This window comes from Leptodactylus fuscus, chromosome 5 (assembly GCF_031893055.1).
Source record: "Leptodactylus fuscus isolate aLepFus1 chromosome 5, aLepFus1.hap2, whole genome shotgun sequence".
Classification (NCBI taxonomy): Eukaryota; Metazoa; Chordata; class Amphibia; order Anura; family Leptodactylidae; genus Leptodactylus; species Leptodactylus fuscus.
Genome location: NC_134269.1, coordinates 82,451,423 through 82,474,212, shown reverse-complemented (window position 1 = coordinate 82,474,212; position 22,790 = coordinate 82,451,423). Strand labels below are relative to the sequence as shown.

General features: G+C 37.1%; 1 protein-coding gene across 2 annotated transcripts in view; it reads right to left on the bottom strand.

Annotated features, from left to right (window-relative positions):
* Nucleotides 1-22,790, bottom strand: part of CHRFAM7A (CHRNA7 (exons 5-10) and FAM7A (exons A-E) fusion) — a 162,510-nt gene that overhangs the window by 17,188 nt on the left and 122,532 nt on the right. Inside the window, exons 4-7 of one of the 2 annotated variants that reach the window (XM_075273528.1) lie at nucleotides 18,226-18,335; nucleotides 8,069-8,148; nucleotides 2,177-2,344; nucleotides 1,155-1,349 (exon numbers count right to left, since the gene is read on the bottom strand). In XM_075273528.1, coding sequence (XP_075129629.1) covers nucleotides 1,155-1,349; nucleotides 2,177-2,344; nucleotides 8,069-8,148; nucleotides 18,226-18,335 — 553 coding nt within the window. Of the gene's footprint in view, nucleotides 1-1,154; nucleotides 1,350-2,176; nucleotides 2,345-8,068; nucleotides 8,149-18,225; nucleotides 18,336-22,790 lie in introns of those variants that run through there. The other variant, XM_075273529.1, reaches the window with a different exon arrangement.

Genomic DNA, 22,790 nt, shown 5'->3' with positions numbered 1-22,790 from the left:
GAATTCCATACAAGAAATATAAGTCTATATTCCCAATTCCCTGTGGTATAACAGAGGTATTGTCCCCTGTAAAGCTCTGCCTCCAGGGACGGATACAGTGCTGTATGGAGACTTCACACAAGAACACAATAGGGGATATTTATGAATCTGTTCCTCAAAAATGAAAGGTGCGCAGTAATTGGTGGCTATGGATGACATAAAAGTTTTTCTTTGGTAAGTGTTTCATAAATCTGCCATCCATATGTGTATGGCTTCTTAAAACATAACTGTAGAGGCCCTACCTGCTGTCATAAAGGATTCCTAGCTATCTATGCCATGTTTGAGGTATTGGCAGTATGAAAGCTCGCAGACTCTGGAATGGCAACAGTACATTAAATGAGTTATATACCGCTACATTACCTGCTCCAATATTGATTTAGGAGTTTTGCATGCATGTATGATCCCATAATGGTATTTATGAACGGCTATGCTAAAGTTGCTTAATGTTGGACTGAAATGAAATATTTTTTTGAATCAGGTATGTTCCCATCCTGGGGGTCTATGCATATATTACATATATAAAGCACGTTCATAGACCCACTTTATGAAGATGCCTGTGTAAACAGAGTTCTCAGCTTCGGGACCCAATCAGTGGTGAATATATTACCGACATTTACTAATCATTACATTCAGCTGACTGAGAGCAATTTGCTTAATGTACACAGCTCTTCTAATATTAGCTGCTTGGGATGACATATCATTCTAGGAATGTAAAAATACCTACTCAATAGTTTTGCCTAAAATCATAATAATTCTATTACTCCTAGTTCAAGGTTTTCAGAGCAAAAACCTGGCTGCCCTGCAGAACACATAAAATATTCACAGTATGCTTACCAATATAAAATCTATCCCTATATACGGTACAAATGGTCTGCATTCTAACTGGTGTGTACATAGAAATAAATGCTGGTTTCAGAAAAGATTCAACTCTCCTATGTGAAGAATGGCTTGCAGAAAGTCCTGAATAGTAAAGAGCTGCTGCATCCTGCTGCATACAGTAATAGCTCCGCTCTCTGTATAATTACCTAAGTGTATTCTCAAATCTAGATTTCAAATGTCTACACTTTGCAGGTCCTATGAAAGTCAATGCTGTTTTCCAGTAACTGCGTGTTTACCAAGTGAGATCTTCTCTCCTGAGTCTGCTGGAAGAAGGAACACGAGCAAGGCAAGCGCAGATATCAGAACACAGGGAATAAGAAGGTTCAGCCCATAATATAATGTCCTTCGTCTCATTGTAATAGTAAATGTCACATCTGGGTAGGGCTCTTTACAGCATCCATAAAAACTCTCGCTCCGTTTCCCTGGGACTCCTGGAGAGAAAATGGATTTTGTTGTCACTTCTTTCTCTATCTCCACTTATTATTAATAAGTGTATTAATATATAAATATACATGAGTTATGTTATATTAATAACACCATGCAGATATATAACTTAATAGACAGGAGGTAGGCTATGTAGTTATTATAGTTAGAAATAACTTACCTAAAATGAAAGCAATTTAATACACAGGATGACAGAGTCGTTTTCATTTTCCCCTTATGTAGAAAATATTAAATACACTGCTTTGTTCTTATATCTACTGTATATATCTTAGCCAAAATAGAGTGGCTTGTTGGTGTCACCCAACCCTGACAATAAGGAGGAATAGGTGTTCTAAAAAGCATTCATTCATACTTGTACTAGTCTACCCGGAAATTGGCACTTACATGGCTCATCTGGAACATTTATCTTCTGTAGGACTGTAATCACACTTGGCAGCAACAATTTGATTGAAATCCAAGCCATTACCACACAGACATACAACAAAATACTGGGAAAATATTTATGTTTATGTGTAAGAACAATTATAGAAAATATTCCTGTTATATCAGAAACCACATGTGCAATATTATATGTGACAATGCTGCTTCTTCCCTACAGCGCTTTTCAATTTCATATAGTTTTGTTGTTTTACTTAAAAAATTCAGTTTTCTATAGCCTGTTAAAGGACACTGCCAAGAGCTATACCAATAGCAGTAAATGGCAGCAGCATACAATGTGATAAGATTAGGACAGTACCGAAAATGTAAATCTTTTCTAAGATAAAGTCAGAAAAAGGACAAGCAATATAAGGATACTTCTTAATTCAATACATACCAACAAGATCCCATTCTCCATTAGAGATATACTCAGAAATGTCTGCTTCTCGCATCTGTAGATCCAGGGACCAACCCCCATAAGTCCAAGATCCAAACTTTAGTTTGCATTTCTGAATATCAAAGGGAAACCAACGAACATCTATATAGCATGAGCTCTTGAATATTCCTATCGACAGAAGAAGAAAAGAGAACATTAGGTTGTAGATCTAGTCCTACCTACAGACAAAATATTACAACATAATTTTATTCAATTTAATAATTCCATAACAAAGAACATTGGTTGGAGTGATGCACTGAGAAAACTAATGATTTATTTAGATCTTTTAGCCATAAGTAAAAGCTTCACATCCAGGGCTCCATAGGATCCAAACCTGCTCCAACTTTATTGAAGATACATAAGTAACACAACCACTGCTTATGCGTTTTGAATGTAACCACTCTTTATGAATGAGAGTGCTGGATCTGGAGCTTTTAGGCCTCATGAACATAAGAGTGTGTAGGCCAAGTTATTTCTGATTTTTTTCACCGAAGGCACTGTGAGCGCAATCCGCTCTAAGTATCACTATATTGAAGTCCAAATTAATAAAGACATATTAGCATATGCTAGAGATACGCACAAATTACACGCAGCTGTGGTGTAAATGATGGTTCTGCTTTAATAATGACAATGAAGCAGTATATAACACATTGCATACACAGGAACAGGTTTGGCTAGGATAATTAGCATAACATGATTGGTGGAGAAGTTTTAACAATAGTCCTGATGCATGTCTATTGGATAAGAAACTGGAGTGAGGTCACACCCCCCTGAGGGCTGAGGGGGGATGTGAGTTCTCTTGAACAAAGGTGAGTTGTAGAAGACCACATGGCCTCAAAGTCCAAAATGGAGTCTGTGAGCACATGGCAGGATCACATGTCTGAAATCTAAAATGGAGGTTACACAAGCTGACATCCTCCACATTTCCCTCCTTTTGTAAATGATATAACCCATACTCAGGGTACATTAGGAGCTGCTAATCAGATCCTGAAGACTCTCATGGGAGACTTCACCTCATTCCCCATAAGTATGTTATAGCATTTACATCCAGAGGAATACCTTCACTGACATGTCTGTGTGCTCAACCACCATTACAACCTGAACACCTACTGTCTTGGGTTTCGCCTCTTCCAAGTGAGTTTCTTTACAAACCAGAATATAAACTTTATATTCACATAGATGCAAAGGCACAGCAATAATATTTAGAATATTCCCTGTAATATTCCCATAAACCATTCACCTAATCCCTTACATCAATTGGCAGGATTTAACAATGAAGAGGTATCTGACCACCAATTATCCTGCTTCTTCACATGTTCTTGGATCCATTTTTCAGTTCTCTGACCTTATCAATTCCTGCACGCTTGTACACAGTATGACAGGGTTTCATCTCAGGTGTCACAAGTTCATGAGAAATTATATGGGTAACTGGTGTCAGTCTTCCCAATTGTCTATCTTTGGAGCTATGTGTGGGCTTATTTTTCTGAGGAATTTGCTTTAGGTTTTTTTTTTTGTTGTTGGTCAAGGTCACCAAAAAACAACAATTTTTGCTTTTTTTGTTTTAATTTAAGAAGTTCACTGTAAAGGAAAAATACTTTATTTTATTACTTCAGGCACTTTTTGGATGAGGCAATAACAATCATGTATATTTTATATTTTTCAATGATTTAATGTGTAAAATTGGAAAAAGAGAGTATTCCTTTGTGTTTTATTTATATTTATTTTTACTTTAGTATTGCAATTTAATTTACCTGTGGTATCTGCCTTTTAAGCCTTACCTCTTTACAAGACTCCTGGCTGCAATGAGAACCAATCAGCAGCCTGCAAACTTGGAAGTTGGATATATTCATTTACTGTGTTATCTGAAGGGTTAAATGCTTCAGACTATAGTTATCTCTGATCATGGACACTGCTGGCTAGCACATTGAAATCTAGCTCCCGAGTCTGCTTTATATTTCCTGTGCACACATTTGTCATAAATGTACAGCAGATGACAATAAGATTAGCCACTGGGATATCGGTAAAAGATTATATACCAAATATACAGATTTCATCTAAAAAAGAACTTTACCTTTAATGAAATTATGGAATTATTTAGACCATTGCATATGGGCTTACAGGTTGCAATTTTCATTTTTAAAAATCTCTTAGTACTAAAGTACATCAATATATACAAGCCAAACAATATTGTAAAATATTTTTTGTAAGAGAATGTATTTTCTGAGACATACAATATTACATCAGGACCGTACAACTGTAATATTGTAAACAAGCATTGGTATCATGCACTTGTGTCGCTAAGGTACAATGGCAGAAAAATTAATACCCTGCACTCAGTTACTACTGTATATCATTGTAGTATGTATTAGTATTCACTGCTATAGATGAACAATTCAAAACCTATACCCCCTGAAAAGAGATTAGGTATAGAGATGGCCATATTTTATTTTATTTTTTTTTTCATTTTTTTTCTCTATTTTCAATAAAACTTTAGGTCTTTGAGGGCATTTGATTCTCTTTGTGTCCCTTATCAATTTGGTGTTTTGGGAAGTTTTCTTTTTTTTTTTTTTTTTTTTTTTAAACCGGTCCTCCTCTTCAGGTATGGATCATCCTGGATGATCATATGTAAACTTGTCTTGATTTTCCATGTGAGTGGAAACCTTTTGTATTTCTCTGAGAAATTGAAAAGGTTTCTGCCTCGTATGGAGAATCATAGCAAAGACACATATAATCTTCTAGAGGGCCATATTTTTTAAACCAACTCATTCATGGGCACAGTGAGAATCAAATATAAAAAATATTTTTCAGAGTCTTCAGTAGCTCATTACAATGTGTGGAAAAAATGAGCAAGAAAAAAAAGAGTTTGATACTCAGCCCAAATGTAGTTGAATCTCGGTTTTCATGTGATGAATTCCTTGCCACCTGTATATCTTCAATGGGGCTTTGCCCGGATAATGGAACTCCCTCGACTCAGAGCGATGTACACAAAATTCGGCAATAAAAGAAATCCAGCAAAACCGTGGTGGATATTTAAATATAGAAAAATTTCTTCTTTATTGTGATTTACATCTTCTTAGTGAAAAAGCAATTGGTACAAAACAATGCAATCATATTGCATCAGACTGACGCGTTTCGGATCTTATCCTTCCTCAAAGCTTCCTCAAAGTCTGACTTTGAGGAAGGATAAGATCCGAAACGCGTCAGTCTGACGCAATATGATTGCATTGTTTTGTACCAATTGCTTTTTCACTAAGAAGATGTAAATCACAATAAAGAAGAAATTTTTCTACATTTAAATATCCACCACGGCTTTTGCTGGATTTCTTTTATTGCCGAATTTTCAGTAGCTCATACCTTTTTTAATGACTAACTAAAAATGATGACAGATTGCAAGCTTTCGAGGCTCTAGGCCTCTTCCTCAGGCATAGTTTGGCCGCAAGAACTCTCCGTGCATTACTCTTTCAAGAACGTGAGTTACATCATTCTTCTATATATTTTTTGCAAGTTGAACCTAAATTTTCCCTCCCCCCCTTGTTTCCCTTTGACATGATATAGTTTGCCTATGCCTGAGGAAGAGGCCTAGAGCCTCGAAAGCTAGCAATCTGTTATCATTTTTACTTAGCCATTAAAAAAAGGTATGAGCTACTGAAGACTCTCAAAAAAAAAATTTTTATATTTCATATCCACTGGCTAACACGGTACAAAAATATTTTATCCTTAATGAGAATCAAGTGATATAAGGCATTTAGCATTTTGTACTTGGTGACACGTCCCCTTTGCCTGAAGCATTGTTAGTTGTACAATGGATTTTATATATCATGATTATATTATATATCCACAACTTCCTTTGGATGATAGAATTGAATTATTCTACGACTTCCCACGATGTGTGAAATAACACTGACTGGAAATTCAAAGCAATCATAGTGAATACGTCAGATAAGCAATCAATAGACCCCACAAATATGCCATGGTTTTAGCCATATAAAATCAGCTGATGGTGGGATTAAGTAGAAAACATTCTCTCTTTTCTGATTATAGCAGTATATCAAGACAGAATACTGTAAAAATACCATTAACCTCAATTTTTCACATTGTTGTCCTTATGTTGTCTCACACAGATACGCATTATATTCCTTCCATGCTTTCCTGGTGGCTAATCCTCCCCTGAAATGCTGCACATACCTTTATATCAAATATACTGTAAATTGTTTCTCAATCATTCCATGTAATTTCACAAAATTGCAAGAACATTGCTATACTGTATGCTCGTGGAAGCAAACTCTAAAGTGTTTAAAGAAAAACTATCATCATTTTCTAGAATTGCATAGCTAAGTGTTCCTAGTTCCTAGTTGTGATAAGTTACATGCACTATTGGGTCCAATGATATCAGGTAAGTCATAGTATTACTGAAATGACCATGGCCAGAATCATATCACATGGACTTCAGAGCTCTGTAACATATACTTAACACCAGTATAACTATAATATTTGGCAATTACTGGGTTATTTCAAACTTGTCGCTGACATTTTCTGTATGGTTGGTTTAGTTGTTCTTCAAAAGTCAGCTGTACATTACTATTTAACATTTAGGCTAAGTTCACATCTTCGCCTGAATTTCCTTTGTAGACTTCATCTTAAAAACCAACAGAGAAAACAGTTGTACACGATTTCAGCATACACCCAATGGACACCGGGCAGACCCTATTACAATCAGTGGGGTCTGCTGTTGTCAGTATATAACTGCTAAAACAGTACTCCAGCCCGATGTGAATTTTTAGCTAACAGATGTGAATTTTTAGGTAATTTGACTAGTGCTGAAAAGGATTTATGAAAAAAAAAATATATCAAAGAGCAGGGAATTTGTTAAGTAAAAAAAAAAAATCCAATTACTGGCCTTAACAGTGATACTCCCATGTATAGGATGTGGCTACTGCTTGGCTGCAGCAGGTATGTGAATGATGAACAGCATATGATTACTGCACCGAGTAATCACATACCGTCAGGGACCGCTAGCCTATTAGCACTGGAATCACAAGGGATTGAAGAACTGAGTAAGACCTGCTCTTGGCTAAATTTTATTACCTCTAAATATATTTCATACAACCCCTATTACAGATGAATATGACAAAAATGTTAGGGGCCTCTGGATGTTATCACTCCAGTATATTTAATTCACCAAGAAGTGGGTTACAGACTCTACAGTATTTAAAGTCAGATCACAACAATTGCTGTAAATATTTCAATCATATTTTCTTCTCTCCTGATTAAATCTTTCAATAACATCAAGACTGATAGAAAAAAACATCAGGAGACACTGCAGATACCGTGTTATACCGGGGCCCCATGTAGCGTAGACAACACGATTTGTCCACACCAGAAACACTGCGACAAAAACCAAGGCATTTTACATTAACTGCAAACTGGATGGGGCTTCTGGCTAATCCCATCCACACATTGCAGAAAATAATCTGCAATGGAAATGCTGCGATTTCAAAAACATTTTTGCAAATCACAGCACATCAATTATACCTACAGAAATGCTGATGGTTTCTGTATAGATATAATGGAAGCAGAAAGTCCATAATGGAAAACTGCAGAATTTATGTGAAAAGCGCAGTGGGAAAAAGCCACAATGCGTTTCCACTGTGATTTTTCCTGCAATGCATTTTGCTGCGGCTGGCTATGTGGGGCCTTAGCGTAAAGAACATTCTAGTATTGGAGCATTATTACAGATTATACTTTACAAATGTAGCTAAATACAAGGAATATCAACCATTGAGACACAGTACTGTAAAATCATAAGCAGATAAATTCAAGAATCAAGATGAAAAATGAAAATTATCATCTTACCTGGCGGTAAATACTGGCAATGTCCAGATGAGTTCACTAGTACATTAGTATGAAATGAAGCATCAAATCTTTCATCTGCGCTACAAAATATAACATAAGAGTGAGAAAGTGGCAACCAGTGATTATAAATCAATATATTACAAGCCAGAGCTGTCTCTTCACATCTAAGTCTTGTTAAATGTGTGACTGAATAGGATCATTTTTTACCTATAATCACATGTCATTTACTATGTATTACCTACAGATTTCCTGTCTCTGTTGTCATTTTCAATGATGGGTGTTGTTAAGAAATACAATTTAGGTGGATTAAAGGATTTTTCATGTACAGTGGCACAAAGTGTTTAGCTAGAGAAAATAATTGATATGTTTCCCCCTCCTGACCTTATAGAATAAAAATGACAGGTAGAATAAAATAAACTGTATGAAATAAAAATGTTGTGGCTGCTCTTGTGTTAGTATGTCATAGGGAAGCACAGCGCCACTCCGGGGACAATGGCAGCGGCCTTTCAATAGACAAGCTTCTGCAAATGTTTACAGGCAATATGGAGACGATAGGGACACAATATCTGATAATAGGAACATCTATTAATGTCATGTTATACACAGGTTTTAGTTTATGGTTCATAAGCATCAGATTCGTCAGAAGTGAGAGGTGATGCTTTTTAATAATTCGTGCCACTGAACTGAAACCTTCACCAGGTGGTGACTTTCATAAAAGCAAACAGGGCTATAAAGTTTAACCCGTTCCTGCCGCAGGCATTTTTCAATTTTCATTTTTTTGTTTTTGACTCCCCATTATAAAACAGCAAACACCACGGGGCTATAGTGGCCGCCTGGCTTCCGGGCGGTCGCCATAGTCAAACACCCGGCATCCTCCGTACTAGTACAGCGGATGTCGGGAAGGGGTTAAAGTAGAACTCCAATTGTAAAGCAATTTTTCATAAATGACTAAACTTTTTAATATATCTTATTTTAGAAATACGTTCCTTTCTCCATTTATCAAGCGGAGTTACTTTTTACATATTAGTATATGAGGAGTAGAAGGGAAGAGGCTGCCGGAAAAGACACATAAATAACTGCAGTTGCTGAACTCTGCTACGCTATGGGTCAAGGAGCTCTTTTAACACCGAAGTACTTCAAGATAAGTGTTCACCACCGCACAGAATGAGGCAATAAATCAAATGGCAGCCTTATCAGCCCCAACTTTCTCCATAGAGTTCTTTGTGTGATTTGAATATGGATTCTATATAAGTAAGAGAAAATGAATGATTGAAGATAAAGAGAAGGAAGCTTAATAAGTAGAGACGGAAACAGATGTCTCTCATAAGATATATTGCACAGATTTGTGCATTCACCTGTACTAGTCATTTATGAAATGTTTTATAAATGGAGGTACACTTTAGTAAATCTGCCCCAATCTGCACCTCATGTTCTAGGCAGAGTCATATACGATCTGTCTCTACAAAAGCACCAAACTCTATAATTCTGCCCAGGGGCATAGCTATAGGAGGTGCAGGGGTACCAATGGTTACCAGGCCCCAGAGTCTCAGGGAGGCCACAGGCCTCACTACAACATAGAAGACACCAGTACTATAAATAGCAGATTGTAAGCGGGGGCCCCATTAAAGATTTTGCATTGGGGCCCAGGAGCTTCAATTTACTCCTATGCTTTTGTTAGATACATACATAATCTAACAAAAAATCTCTGTGTGATCTCTATGATGTCTGAGGCATATGGCGGTATACTAAGACCCCATAAAAGTATTGTATATGGGTGCCATGTACAACCTTATGGTTGTAATGACTGATAATACAATCATATGCATGGGTCCTATACTCTGCTTCCAGATGTTTCCAGTCTTATCTTAGCTTGATCTTGGTTAAGGACTTCAATTTATAAAGAAAGCAATTCAACATAGTATCACAACATACTAAGAAACCCCTTAAATAGCTACAATTTGCAACAAACCCAATGGATAGCCATATACAGACACATATACAGTCACTTTGTGAAACAATATTGGGGGACAACCTTGTCTTAAAATGTTAATCAACTCATCACACATATCTGGATAGGAAATATAATAAAGGCCACAGCTATATGTGCTTATGCACATTAGAATTGTAATAGTGACAGCACCATTGTGAGTGAATATAAATCTGAAATATTTTTGATGTTTAATAGTTTAAGACAAAGATGTATTACTTTATTGTATTATATTCTAAACTGTGCATCATAATAGCACCAAGTTTACAGTGTCTTCCAGTAAGATGAGATAACGTCACAATTAAATTTAGATTTCACAAAGAAGTTAAGCAAAACAGAACTGGGTAGATGTTATCAAGGAAATATTCCATATACTAGGTAGAACATTATCTGGAAAGCTTCAAATGAAAGGTCAGTGTGATGCCACCCCTGAAGGGCATTATCTTGCTGCTGATAATGCTACAAAAACCAAGTCTTGGAAGGCTAATTGAATATAGTAATTATCTTGATTCACAAAGACTCCATTACATGTGTAAGGGGAAAATTAAATAGAAGTCTGAACATTGGCCTGGACTGAAAATATCTGTGATATGCTCTTACTAATTATTTGTTAGTAGCAGTCTGGATGGGGTCCTAATCTCTAGAAGATACTGCAGTGTTCTATCAGAGGAAATCCGAAAGTCAGGCTTCTTGTTAGATTTTCAAATTACTTATAGATCTGTAATCTAGATATGTTACTACGGGGAGAACTAAAGGAAAAAATATAGTCAATTTATAAGGCAGGTTTATTTTCACATAATGGGCAGTAAAACATATGGTACATTTAACTGTGTGTTAGGAGAATGTATGCACTGCCAGACTGCAGTCATAAAACACTGACTATATGCTGCTTTAGAAGCTGTCATATCATTGATATTGAAAAAGGAACACTGTCGATATGCTTTTATCAGCATTTAAAAGAACAAGACAACCCTTATGCATAGTCCCTGTTAAAAAGTTTTTACCATACTGTATTAACCTTTGATAGGTCAGAAACATCAGATTGGTGGGGGTCTGAATCCCAGGCAATCTACTGAGTAAAAGGAACTATGACCCTTGGTTGTATACCAGACACAGCTCCATGCATTCTGTTGTAACTTAGGGATGGCACCAAACTGCAGTTCAGTACCATTAATATGCATAGAACTACAAAATGTACAGAACTGTACCTGGTAAACAGTGAAAGGGACATAGAGCTTACTGAGGCATGTGTCCAATATAATGTTAATGGATTATACTAAGAAAGAACCATCAAAATGGAGTTCTTGTAAACCTCTTTAAGGTATATGGATGTCACTGTTTGGGTCTTCTGCTTGGGATCCACTTTATTAGATAGAGCCGAGGTTCACTAAAAAGATTCTAGATTGGTAGACTTGACCCAGCTATGTATAACATAGTTTGTCATTCAATGCATTGGTTTGTCATTCACTTCTCTGCCGCTACTGCAATGTCTGGTCTGCTACAGAAGCCAGGACAGACTATTTATTTGAAAAAAACGGATTCATTTGATACCAACAATGTTTCTAGGGAACGAGCTTTCGTCTATGATAGCACGATGTGGCGCTTGGTGGTACATTTGAGGGTATTATAGTCCCACTGCTTTGCTCAGCACTCTGTTACTTGTGTTGATAATGAAGCACACATCAGCAATGTTAAAGGGGTCTTCCAATAATGCACATGTATAACATAGCAATTTGATAATTTACAAAATCTTCAAAACTCTATGAGAGAAAGAAAACAGCTTTTCACAAAGTAGCCAGGCATGTAGAAAGCCACCTACAGGTTGTTCAAGCTATTTGTCTTTATGTACATGCCATATAATACACAAAATATAGTTCAACATAACTGTACATTGTCTCACATGACCAATTTGGGACTGCTACATGCTGAAACTAGTAGAGTATATTGATAAGGGTTATCCTAAGTAGGCAACCTCTTTAAAAAATACAAGAGGTTTCTAGAAACAATTAAAAAAAAAAAAAAAAACATAAATGCATCTTAAGGGGGTTTTCCAGGCAGAAAATATTTTCTTTTAAAATGGAGTGTTAGTTCTAGTAGTGGGTTAATAAATACACCCATATACCTTTAGCAGGGTTTGGAGTAATTTCTAGTGATTTATGGCTGCTGCTGCATCCTCAGTATTTGTTTACAGGTGTTAGCTTCCTGCTGTGTAGCTTCCTGTGTAGCTGCTGCACTAACTCCCTCTCACTCAGCATCCCCCCACTCCTCGCTCACTCCATTACAAAACCCCTACCACTCAGCCTGTGTCACTAAGCCTAGCCCCACCCACTCTCACTGACTAGCGATCACATTCATTTACTAGCCCCTCCCACCCTTGCTAGCACAGTAAGTCTATTGATCCCTCCCATTACTAGCCCTTCCCACTCTCCCCATCTCTGGGGCTAAGCTATTCCACCCACTGTTCCCCGGACACAGGAAGGCTTGGTAAGTATTGTAGAGGATAGGGGGAAGAGTGATGGTGATGCTTTGTTTCGGAAGTGGTAAAAATGGAACGTCACCGGATTATGAGAAAGTGTCTCTAGAGCGGTCACATGACCATTCCAGGAATATGGGTAATTATAGATTTTTTTAATTGATGTAAATTAGAAGTTAGATGGGGGGAGGGAGATTAGTTTAGGGGTTAATTATCAGTTTCTCCTGCACAACTCCTTTAATTACACACACAACTGTGCATATAAGGTCTTCTTAAACTGTAGAATGCAGGGGTTATTTATTTATTTTAACAAGACCTAGATATATTTTTCATCATAGTGTCTGCTCTGTTTTCTGTGCTAATAATTTCCAGATGTCTCTGCCAGAGAATAATTAGAACAAAATATTCTACTTAGAGAATATTGCAGAATAAGCAGGGTATTGAGCTCTTCTAATTATCCCATGGAAATTACACATTTTGCAGATATAAGTCTTAAGACACCAAATCTGCTCATCCTTAGATTTCCTACATTACAATATTAAACATCTGAAGTTCACAACAGAGTTCTGCTCCTGCAGATAAAAAGTAATAACTTATACAGGATGCAATACTGTAGCAGATTATCAAGTTAAAGGCGACATTCCTATGTTTTAGAAAAAAAAAAATGTGTACAATAGGTATAAACACATTAAAAAACTAACATTCACACCATGAAAACTTAGTGTACTGAAAAGTACTGTCATATATTAGTCTCAAAAATACTACCTATTTACAGGGATCAATAACATGGATTAAAGAGAGCGACATGAGGCGTAGTCGCGGAAAGTTATCTAACCCACTGCCATATACAGTATCAATGTAGTGGAGAAAACTTAAACTGGTATAGTTCACATCCCCTTTACTGATGTTTGTTTTTCAAGTCAAGTTTCTATGCAAGATCTTTTCAAGATGAAATGGATACACATTGTACATGAACATATCCACACTGGAAAAGTAAAATTACCTTACATTTATAGAACCCTATAGTGTGTAAAAAATAGTAGTGCCCTTATTATACAAATATAAAATAAAAAAATTGTATTCCCCTTTAAATGAAATGCACATAATAAGCACTTAATAATTTAATGACATGTTTTTATCAGTGTCGAGCCACATAAAAATTATAGTAATTTGCTGTTCAGTGCTTTATGTATTAATTAAGTATTCTGTAATTGATTTCTTATGTCATAGTTTTCATTAAAGCAGCACAAACGTATCTAATGCACATTGCTTAGTGGCTTGGTGATGGTTCATGGTTTGCGAATATGCTAATGGGTAATTGGTCATTGTGAATTTATGATCCCCACTGTCCAAAAACAAGAATAAGTTGTCTTCAGTTGACCAGGCTTGGCCACTACAAAATGTCCAACTCTATGCCTCATAAACATTTGTAATGTCTTCAGTTGATCAATGTGGTGCCAGGAATCATAGCCCTCTGATCTTAAACTAATGGCCTAAGGAGAAGCAATTGATATGTTCCAGAAAAGCCCTTTAGGCCAAGGCAGCACATTGCCGAATGCAGCTAAAAGTCGCAGAGAAACACATGCCATTTTTTCCTACAGAGTTTTCAATATGTTTTTGCTGTGTTTTCCAAACATGCAGCTTTATAGCTGGAGCCCCATGTGGGCTTTTACCGTCACAACAAAGTGAGTGAGATTCTAGTAAATCCCATCCCCACTTTTTGGTAAAAAATGTGGATACGCGGCAATTTCCAAAACCTTTTCAGTTTTGGAAATCGCAACATGTCAATTATACCTATGGAAATGCCAGTAGTTTCCCTATAGCTATAATTGAAGCAGAAAGTCCATAGAAGAAACCTCTGCAAGCTTTCTGTCCAAAGCAATGTGGGAAAAAACTTGATGCATTGTCAACACAGTTTTTCCGGCATCGCTTTTTTGCTTTGGAACACCATGTGAGGCCTTAGCCAATTATAGTTTTTTTTTCCCGCAATCTGTGGGTGGGATTAGCCAGAATCTCATTCACTTTGCTGGTATTGTAAATTGCAGCCTTTTTTCTGCCGCGTTTCCGCATCAGCATGTTAATAGAATATTAATTTTTGCTACAGAATCGCAGCCATTTTTCCTATAAAGTTAATAGGGGGGAAATAATGCAGCGAAAACGCTGTAGACATAGTTATAACGCAATTTTTCTATGTGACGTCTTTCCTAAAAGAAGAAATCAGGTAATACATTTCTAAAGTTCTTCGTCATAAAGCAGAATAAGTAGCACGTATTAAAAAGAATTGGGACAAATAATAGCAATACAAAACTACTTAAAATTCTGCTGTATTCCAATAATTCTATTGCTTGTCAGTTCTCTTGAGATCACTGATGAATATTTAACTTTTCACTGCTATAAAAACAGGCATGCTTACTTTATAAGGTATAATAAAATTTACAAAAGAAAAAAAGCTACAATGTTCTCCTTTGTCACAAATATACAAATTGGTCTATAAAGTGAAGAACAAATGAATAAATGGTTTTAAAATTAGACTGTTGCTAACGTTACAGGCGTCGCGGAGCTCTGTGGAGGAAGCGAATGTCTTTACTATTTTACGGTTTTTGACACCGATGGTTTTAATAATGCAACAGGTTGAATGATCAGGGGTGTTTTGTTATGCAAATGAGATCAAATCCCCATGAACCTGTTATTTACCTCATTTTACAAGCTAAAAGAGAAGGAATCAGGCATAAAAAAAAAATTAAAATTATTAGGATAAGAATGGATCATCTTACCATATATTAAGAAGAAATTATGTACGGTGCAAATCAAAATTGGTTTAACTTTATTGGTGAGCTAGAGCCTGAATGTACTAAGAGTCCACACATAAATATACTAGATAACTGCAGTAATATCCAGTATATCTGTAACAGATGCTGAAAACACAATGTGTGCAGGTTTAGTAAACTGTAGTAAATTGTTGTAAGAACCTGCAAGCATTAACTAGACACAGGCTACAGGATGCCGTTAAAGGGTATATGCTATAGTCTGCTGACAGGCAAGAGTTAAATGCATGTTATATTTTTCTGCATACATCAACCTTCTTCTCACCAGTTGGAGATCATTGTTTCAATTAACTATGTTATTATGTAACTCTGACAATGCATTCCTATGGAACTTCCTATGGAACCTATGGAAGGAATGCATTGGCGGACTGGGTTCCAGTTAACTGAAGGCGATAGCGACCGCTAGCCAGTGGGAAGCAGGTCACATGGGGCATCTCTAGGCACATATCTGCAGAAAAGTTTAGAAGGAGCCTATCATAGGGGATTTTGATTTTTTAAGTAAGCACAAGTTGGACTAGCCTTTAGAAAGGCTATTCTAGTCCTACCTCTCTTTCTTTCCTCCTCGCAGCCATTTTTGAAATATAATGAAGCTCAGGGAGCACCACAGTGTCATGCCATTGTGCCTTTGCACCACATCTTCATACGTTGACGCTGCCTCCTGTGCCTTTCCTTCACGGCCCCTTCATGCAGATTAGCTCATCCTCTTCACTGCCTAGCAGCCTCCTCTATCTTCAGTGGGATCCAAATCCTGCACATGCGCTGTTCACTCCTGTAGGAATATAATAAGGATGGCCGGTGGAGCATACACTGTATACACGGCCCAAACCCAAAGTGGCCATGCGTTCAGCGCATGCACAGGATTTGGATCCAGCTGAAGTGAGAGGGAGCTGCTATGCAGGAAAGAGTATGAGCTAGTCTGCATGAAGGGGATGTGAACGAAAGGCCCAGGAGGCGGCATCAGTGGTATGACGCTGTGGTGCTCGGGCACAAGGTATGATACTGTCATGTTCCCTGAGGTTTATTTACATATTTGCCAAAAGCTATATATTTTAAAACAGCTGCGAAGAGGAGAGAAGAAGAGGAAGGACTAGAATAGCCTTTCTAAAGGCTATTCCAATGTGTGTTTACTTAAAAAACTAAATCCCCAATAATAGACTCCCTTTAACTCTTGTAGTACACCACTGAACCACCGATGTAGGAAAGGGGGAGCAAAATAAAACTCAAAGTGCTTCTTTGAATAATAGCATAGTATTCATATAATATCACTAATAATGATATTGTAATTTTAGTCTTTTTTATTAGCTTTAAATTCTACAAAGAAAATAACAATTAAGATATCCAATCGTAAGCAACTGTTTTAATGAGTTTATGATATTGCTGTAAATAGATTCTTAATATAGTAAATAACCCTTACTATGAAGAAACATATATTCAACATAGAAGTCTACAGTATATTCAATATATTAATTCTAGGTAAAAATCCTTTCATATCCCACTGAAGTCTGGGATTACTCTTGTCCGCTATAATTTGTATGTTAAATATCTTTGGCATATTAAACCAGTGTTGTGCATTCCAGTCTCCATTCATACAGTGCACGTGGTGAAAGCAATTACTGTGAGTTTGGTATAGATTCGGGAAGCAATCCAGACACAAATATTCTCTACATTGTGTTCTCCTGCAGTGAGCTATGGGACTCTGCAAGTTGAGAACTTGGCTCTGCAGGTATTGAAAGAAATAATTATTTACCAAGTCTATTTGCTCCTTATGTATCGGGCACTTCTGGAGATTTTCAATTTATAGCAAGAGTTGATCGTTTGGCTCCAAGAAGCCTGGTTTATATATCAGACATTGAAAAGTAACCACTTGTGCATAAAATAGATCCATCCATATCACTGAGAAGATCGGAAGAGAAATAACTACCTTGCTGCTCGGGAAGGGAGCCATTCAAAGGTTCAATCATAAGCCTATTACTAAACATAGTGAGCTCACAGAGCATGGTATTACGACTCAGTGAATGCGATTCTTCATAAAGGATATTATGAAGGTGGCATATACTTTCTGGCTGATATGCTGTATTTTTTCATCATGGGTTACTTTATCTTATTAGTATCTAAATGAAAAGGACTGTTCTGTTTCAATACAGACATTTGTATCAATAAAATAATACACTACATATAACAACATAGTACATATAGTGCCAACATAACAGTACGTAAGTAAGATTTCTTTTGAATGACTAGAGAACCATAAGGAATCAATACAGAAAGTACTGTATCTTTTAATCTTACAAAGAATAACATTGCTAAAACTGAATTACCCCTTTAAGGCTACACTTCATATATCCACTGGCTCAATTGGGTTGTTAAGTGTACATAAGACTAAAGGTTACAAAAGCTGATAGTAGATGGATGAGTGTCATTGGGGGTCAAGTATAATAGAAGATCAGTGCAGAGACTGTAACAATAGTGTTGCCTATGGCAAGAAACCAGATTGCAATAGTCATTTAGAAAGAAAACGGAATAGTCATCTTATCAGTCGCCATAGGCAACACTACAGTTGTTATGTGCATTCTAGGTTCTATAGAACATGACCCCCAGCTTCCCATGATTCCGCAAGGGCCTGAATATAATGTGACAGCCACATAGTATTTGGCCCGTTCTCATACACACCATAGCTATACACCAACTAACTTATGTACACATATATCTTCAAGCCAAGAAAGATTCAATCTATTCATCAGAATAAAAAGCTGTTTTTGAATTGTGACACATAAACAATTACAAGAGCTAATTCTACTACTGCACCATCCTGTATAGCTAATCTCTGATCACTAACAGGAGCAAAAAGCTTTTGTGCAAGGCAAACACATACCTGTTATATAGAAGGATATCCGGCTTCCAAATCTGTCCATCCGGAAAGCGAACATTTTTCACACCAGGATATTCAGACACATTCCATTGTAAATAGTAATCTGTCCAATACTAGAGTGTTAGAAAGAGAAAAAGTATGGATTAAAAGCACTTTCCCGCTCCTTCTTCCTAGGGATTTATGTAACACCATACAAAATGTGCAGCTGTCACTCAGAAAGGTATTACTATACCTTACAAGGAATCAAATGATTGAAAGAAGAGGACTTGGCTACCTTTAAAACTCCATTAAAAAGTGAGCTTTACAAGTCAGGGGCCATGATCTAACTGCAGGAAAAAGCTTATAAATGGGCAGAACTCTAGTATGCCCGCATGTAGGATTACACACTGCAAAGAGCATACAATTGTCGAGCCGCTGATTGTTTAGGAGAAACGTACAATAACTCTGATTGCATTTCTTTTCAAGAAGCAGAGCCAAAGCGGGTTCCTTTGTTGCAAAATGTTTCTTTGCGGCCAGCTAGAAACTTCAAATGTTCCCCTGCTTCTTTTACAGAATATGAAAATCATGTTATGGTCTGTTACTAAAACATACAGTACCTGTGTTGTACCAAGGGGACAGTGGATGGAAAATGGAGAAATAAAAAAACAGTGTAAAAGCTTTTAGGCTAAATTCTAGGATAAAGTTTTCCTTCTTGTATGTTCTAATGGACAGTAGCACTCTTTGCAGTGCTAATCTATCTTCCCATGAGTCTATCAGGCTGCTTAGAGTACCAGCACAACTGTTCCCATTACAGTCAATCATTTGGAAATTACAACATTGACTTATAGGGTAGAAGTTTTAGTCTTTCTTTAGTTTAGTATTTCTTTAGAAAAGTCTCCCCAAATCTATCTCTTCCGATTCTCCAACTTTTACTGTTTGCATATGACATACAACTGCTCTTTTTCCCCAATTGTGTTTGCGTGAGTTTCCACTCTGTTCTACAGTTCTCTTTCATATTCCATATCATACTAATGGGTTACGTGGCACTACTGTGTAGGGAACTTACATTGTTAGCACCACTGGGGACATGGACTGAAGTGAATGGTACAACAGTGCAGAAAATATTGGCAATAGAATTAGAAATAGAATAGAAATAGAAATATTGGTAATAGAAAAAAGAAAACCTTTTTTTTTTTGCATGTTTTTGCTCAAATGCTGACAATGTCTTATAAAGTCTCATGATTCCACTTGTCTAAATATAAACCATACACAGCAAATGTGTTATTTGGCCACAGAGGATAATAATTAAGTAAAATACATTACTATGAGGTTTTGAGGGAGTGGGCAAGAGTTTCTGAGATTTGAACAGAGGTCAATGGTGTACAAAGCGATATTTATCTGATATTCAACAATACAAAAGTCAGGTGTTTGATAAAGGTGTTTCTCTTTCGCTAGATTGCATCTTATCACCTATCATCCAAAGGTCTGGCGTGCCTCATCAGTGGGGGTCCAAATGGTCAGCTCATGAGTACCAGGTGTCTCACTTTCCCTGTTTGAATAGAGAAGTCGATCATGTACACGGCAACTATTTTCAAACTTTATAGGAATGTCAGAGAATGCCGAGTACACCACCACAGCTGTATTCAAACAGGGGGCACGAGAGCCCCATTATTATGGACTGTAGAATCCAAGCAATCGGAATCCTGCTGAGCAGACACTTATTACCTATCCTGAGAATCTTAGAAAAGCCTCTGTAAGCAATGTAAACCAACATACTGCCAAATACACTAAAGGGGTGCTAGCAATAAGATACAAAATAAAGGTGGAACATGTAAGGTACAGAAAACTGATGCCTTGGGGCCACACGGTGGCTCAGGGGTTAGCGCTGCATTGCAACACTAGGGTCCTAGTGTCCAAATCCCGCCAAGGGCAAAAAAAATCACCTGCAAGGAGCTTGTATGTTCTCCGAGTGTTTGCATGGATCTACATCCCATATTCCAAAAAAGACATACTGATAGGGAAAAAAATGTACATTGTGAGCTCTATGTGGAGCTCACAATCTACTAAAAAAAAAATAAAAAAAAATGCCTTAATCAAAATGGATGCAACTGAAATTGCAAAAATGCAAAATTTTCAAGAACTAGAATCTGCATATGAATATGGTAGAGATACAGGAGGCTGCATTTGATACATCTACTTTGCTGCAGTTTGTGCCTAACTTACCAAACCTCACACACTGGAGGAGATTTATCAATCCCTCTATGCCAGCTTTCTAGAAGAGAGGGATGATATTCTGACGCACATTTGGTGCAAGGCCCTGTCTCGTGACAAATTTGTGTGACATCCCTTATTATGCTCCCATAAAAGGATAATTTTTGGCTTCTTATCAACTTTTTAGCTACACTCACAGCCACAAATTTGCCTCCCACACAACAACAAGCCTACCGTTACAAGTCATCAAAACTATTTTTTCTGCAAAACCATTGCTTTTTGTAATATAACCACCTTGTGGTCTACTAGTTTGTCTAGAAGGACATTTTAAATAAAGTTGTGGTAGGGGGATGTTCAATCCAAACTTAACTTTTGTAGCCTTCCTTTTTAACCTGATAACTTGATGGCCTTTTAGGTTCCCAATGTGGACCCTTTCTAAAAGAGTTAAATGGTGACAAAGGCGCTCCCTTCCTCCACTCAAAGAAATCTGAAACTTTGGACCATTTAATTCTAGGCTTCGCAGGTCTGCCCTATTAGATAGATTTAACTTTTACTCCATATAGCTAAAGCGGCCTATATTAGGCAAACAGCTCTAAAAACAAATTCAACAAACCAAAAATACAGGGTTTCCCATAAAAGATCTATCTCAAAGATATAATACAAACCAACACAAACCACACCACATATATCATAAGTAGAGGCAATTCCACTCATGAACAAAACATACGAGCGTCTATTACCACGTCCGTAAAGTGTGAAAAGGAGCCAGGTATCCACTCCAATCTCATCGGTCCTCCAGAGATCAGGGATCACATTTGAGGATTTTATGAAGAACTCAGTATTGTGCTGAATATGTCTTTAGAGTTGTTTTCCTAATGTAGGTCACTTTAGTTATACAGAGTAAACGTTAACTTTTATTAGTTTGCCCCACATTTGCTGACATAAGAGGGCGTCAAGATCAATGTAACCCATCTGTGCAGCTATTAGAGTATAAGAAACAAAAATTTTATAAGCAAATTTCCACAATTTATACGTAATACTATAAACTGCTAAAACATTAATGTAGGAACGTTAATTGCAATAGCAGTAATTTAATTTATTCCATAACTGTCACAAAACATGGTACATAATATAGACACATTTGTTTTTCGCCATAACTGTTACATCCCATACAATAAGATTAACGCAATATTTATAGTGATTGCTAAATGGCGTTGATAAAAATTATGCATTTTTTTTTCTTATTTATTATACAGCGTCTGAATATATTTAGCTGTGATCTTCTATAAAGGCCATGCCCCTGGGGCCCACAAAATTTGTGTGTATGGGATCCTGAAATTCCTGATGACAGCCCTGAGTACATTTGATAAGTTCTCCCAATGGATTTGCTTGCCTCTGGGGGAGGAAAAAAAGAATTCGATATGTTTCTGTTACATTCTTATAGAATTGATCAAAAAAATCTTTTGTATCTTTCACCCATCTGCCATGTATCATCTTTTAATACAGATACATTTGGGCCACCTCATGTATCAGGAGCAGAGTAACCCTTAGTTCATTTATTTAGTGGGGACCCCCGGAACAGACTACCGAATGCATTTGCAAGCAGTGTGCAGTGAAAGCACACAGACCCGATAGACTATAACTGGGTCCATTTGCTTACTGCGAGATCTCCGTACGAGTCATGTGGACAGGAAAGTAGATTGTGAAGTACTTTCCTGTCCGCATGTTCCTTGTGGAGATCTCGCGGCAAGCACATGGACCCCATTATAGTCTATGGAGTCCATATGCTTTCACTGGCATACCGCTTGCCAGTGTGTTTGGTATTCCGTTTCGGGGGGTTCCCATGCGGACTCCTCCGAATGGATTACCAATGCAGATGTGAATGAGGCCCAAGACTGCTACCTCTGTAGATGAAAATAGCCCGTACCCCTAAAGACAAATAAAAGCATTTTTCATCTATGATTTAAAAAAAAAAAAAAAAACTTTTAAAAACAGAAGTTAAGATACTGTATTTTTGCAATTATGGTGAATTCAATATTGTTTGGGAGCAAAAGCAGTCATGGGTCAGGCCAGGGCAGAAACAAGATCAAGGAAAGCATCAAAGATAAAAGCCAAGACACAAGAGTACTTATCCCAATAGTGCAATGTTTCAAATCTTACATAAGGCTTTCAGTGACAGGAGCAAGGTTTGCAGTGCCCCCACAACTACGCAAAGCTCAACAAGTGTCTGCCATAGACAAAGAGCAAGACATAAGGAATAGCAAATGGCATATGACATATTACACTGGAACAAATGGACTGAACCCACCACAAGAAGTTTCTTTACTAGGTCAAGGCCAACTCATCTGCATCATCCATAAAAAGCACTAGACTGCTGC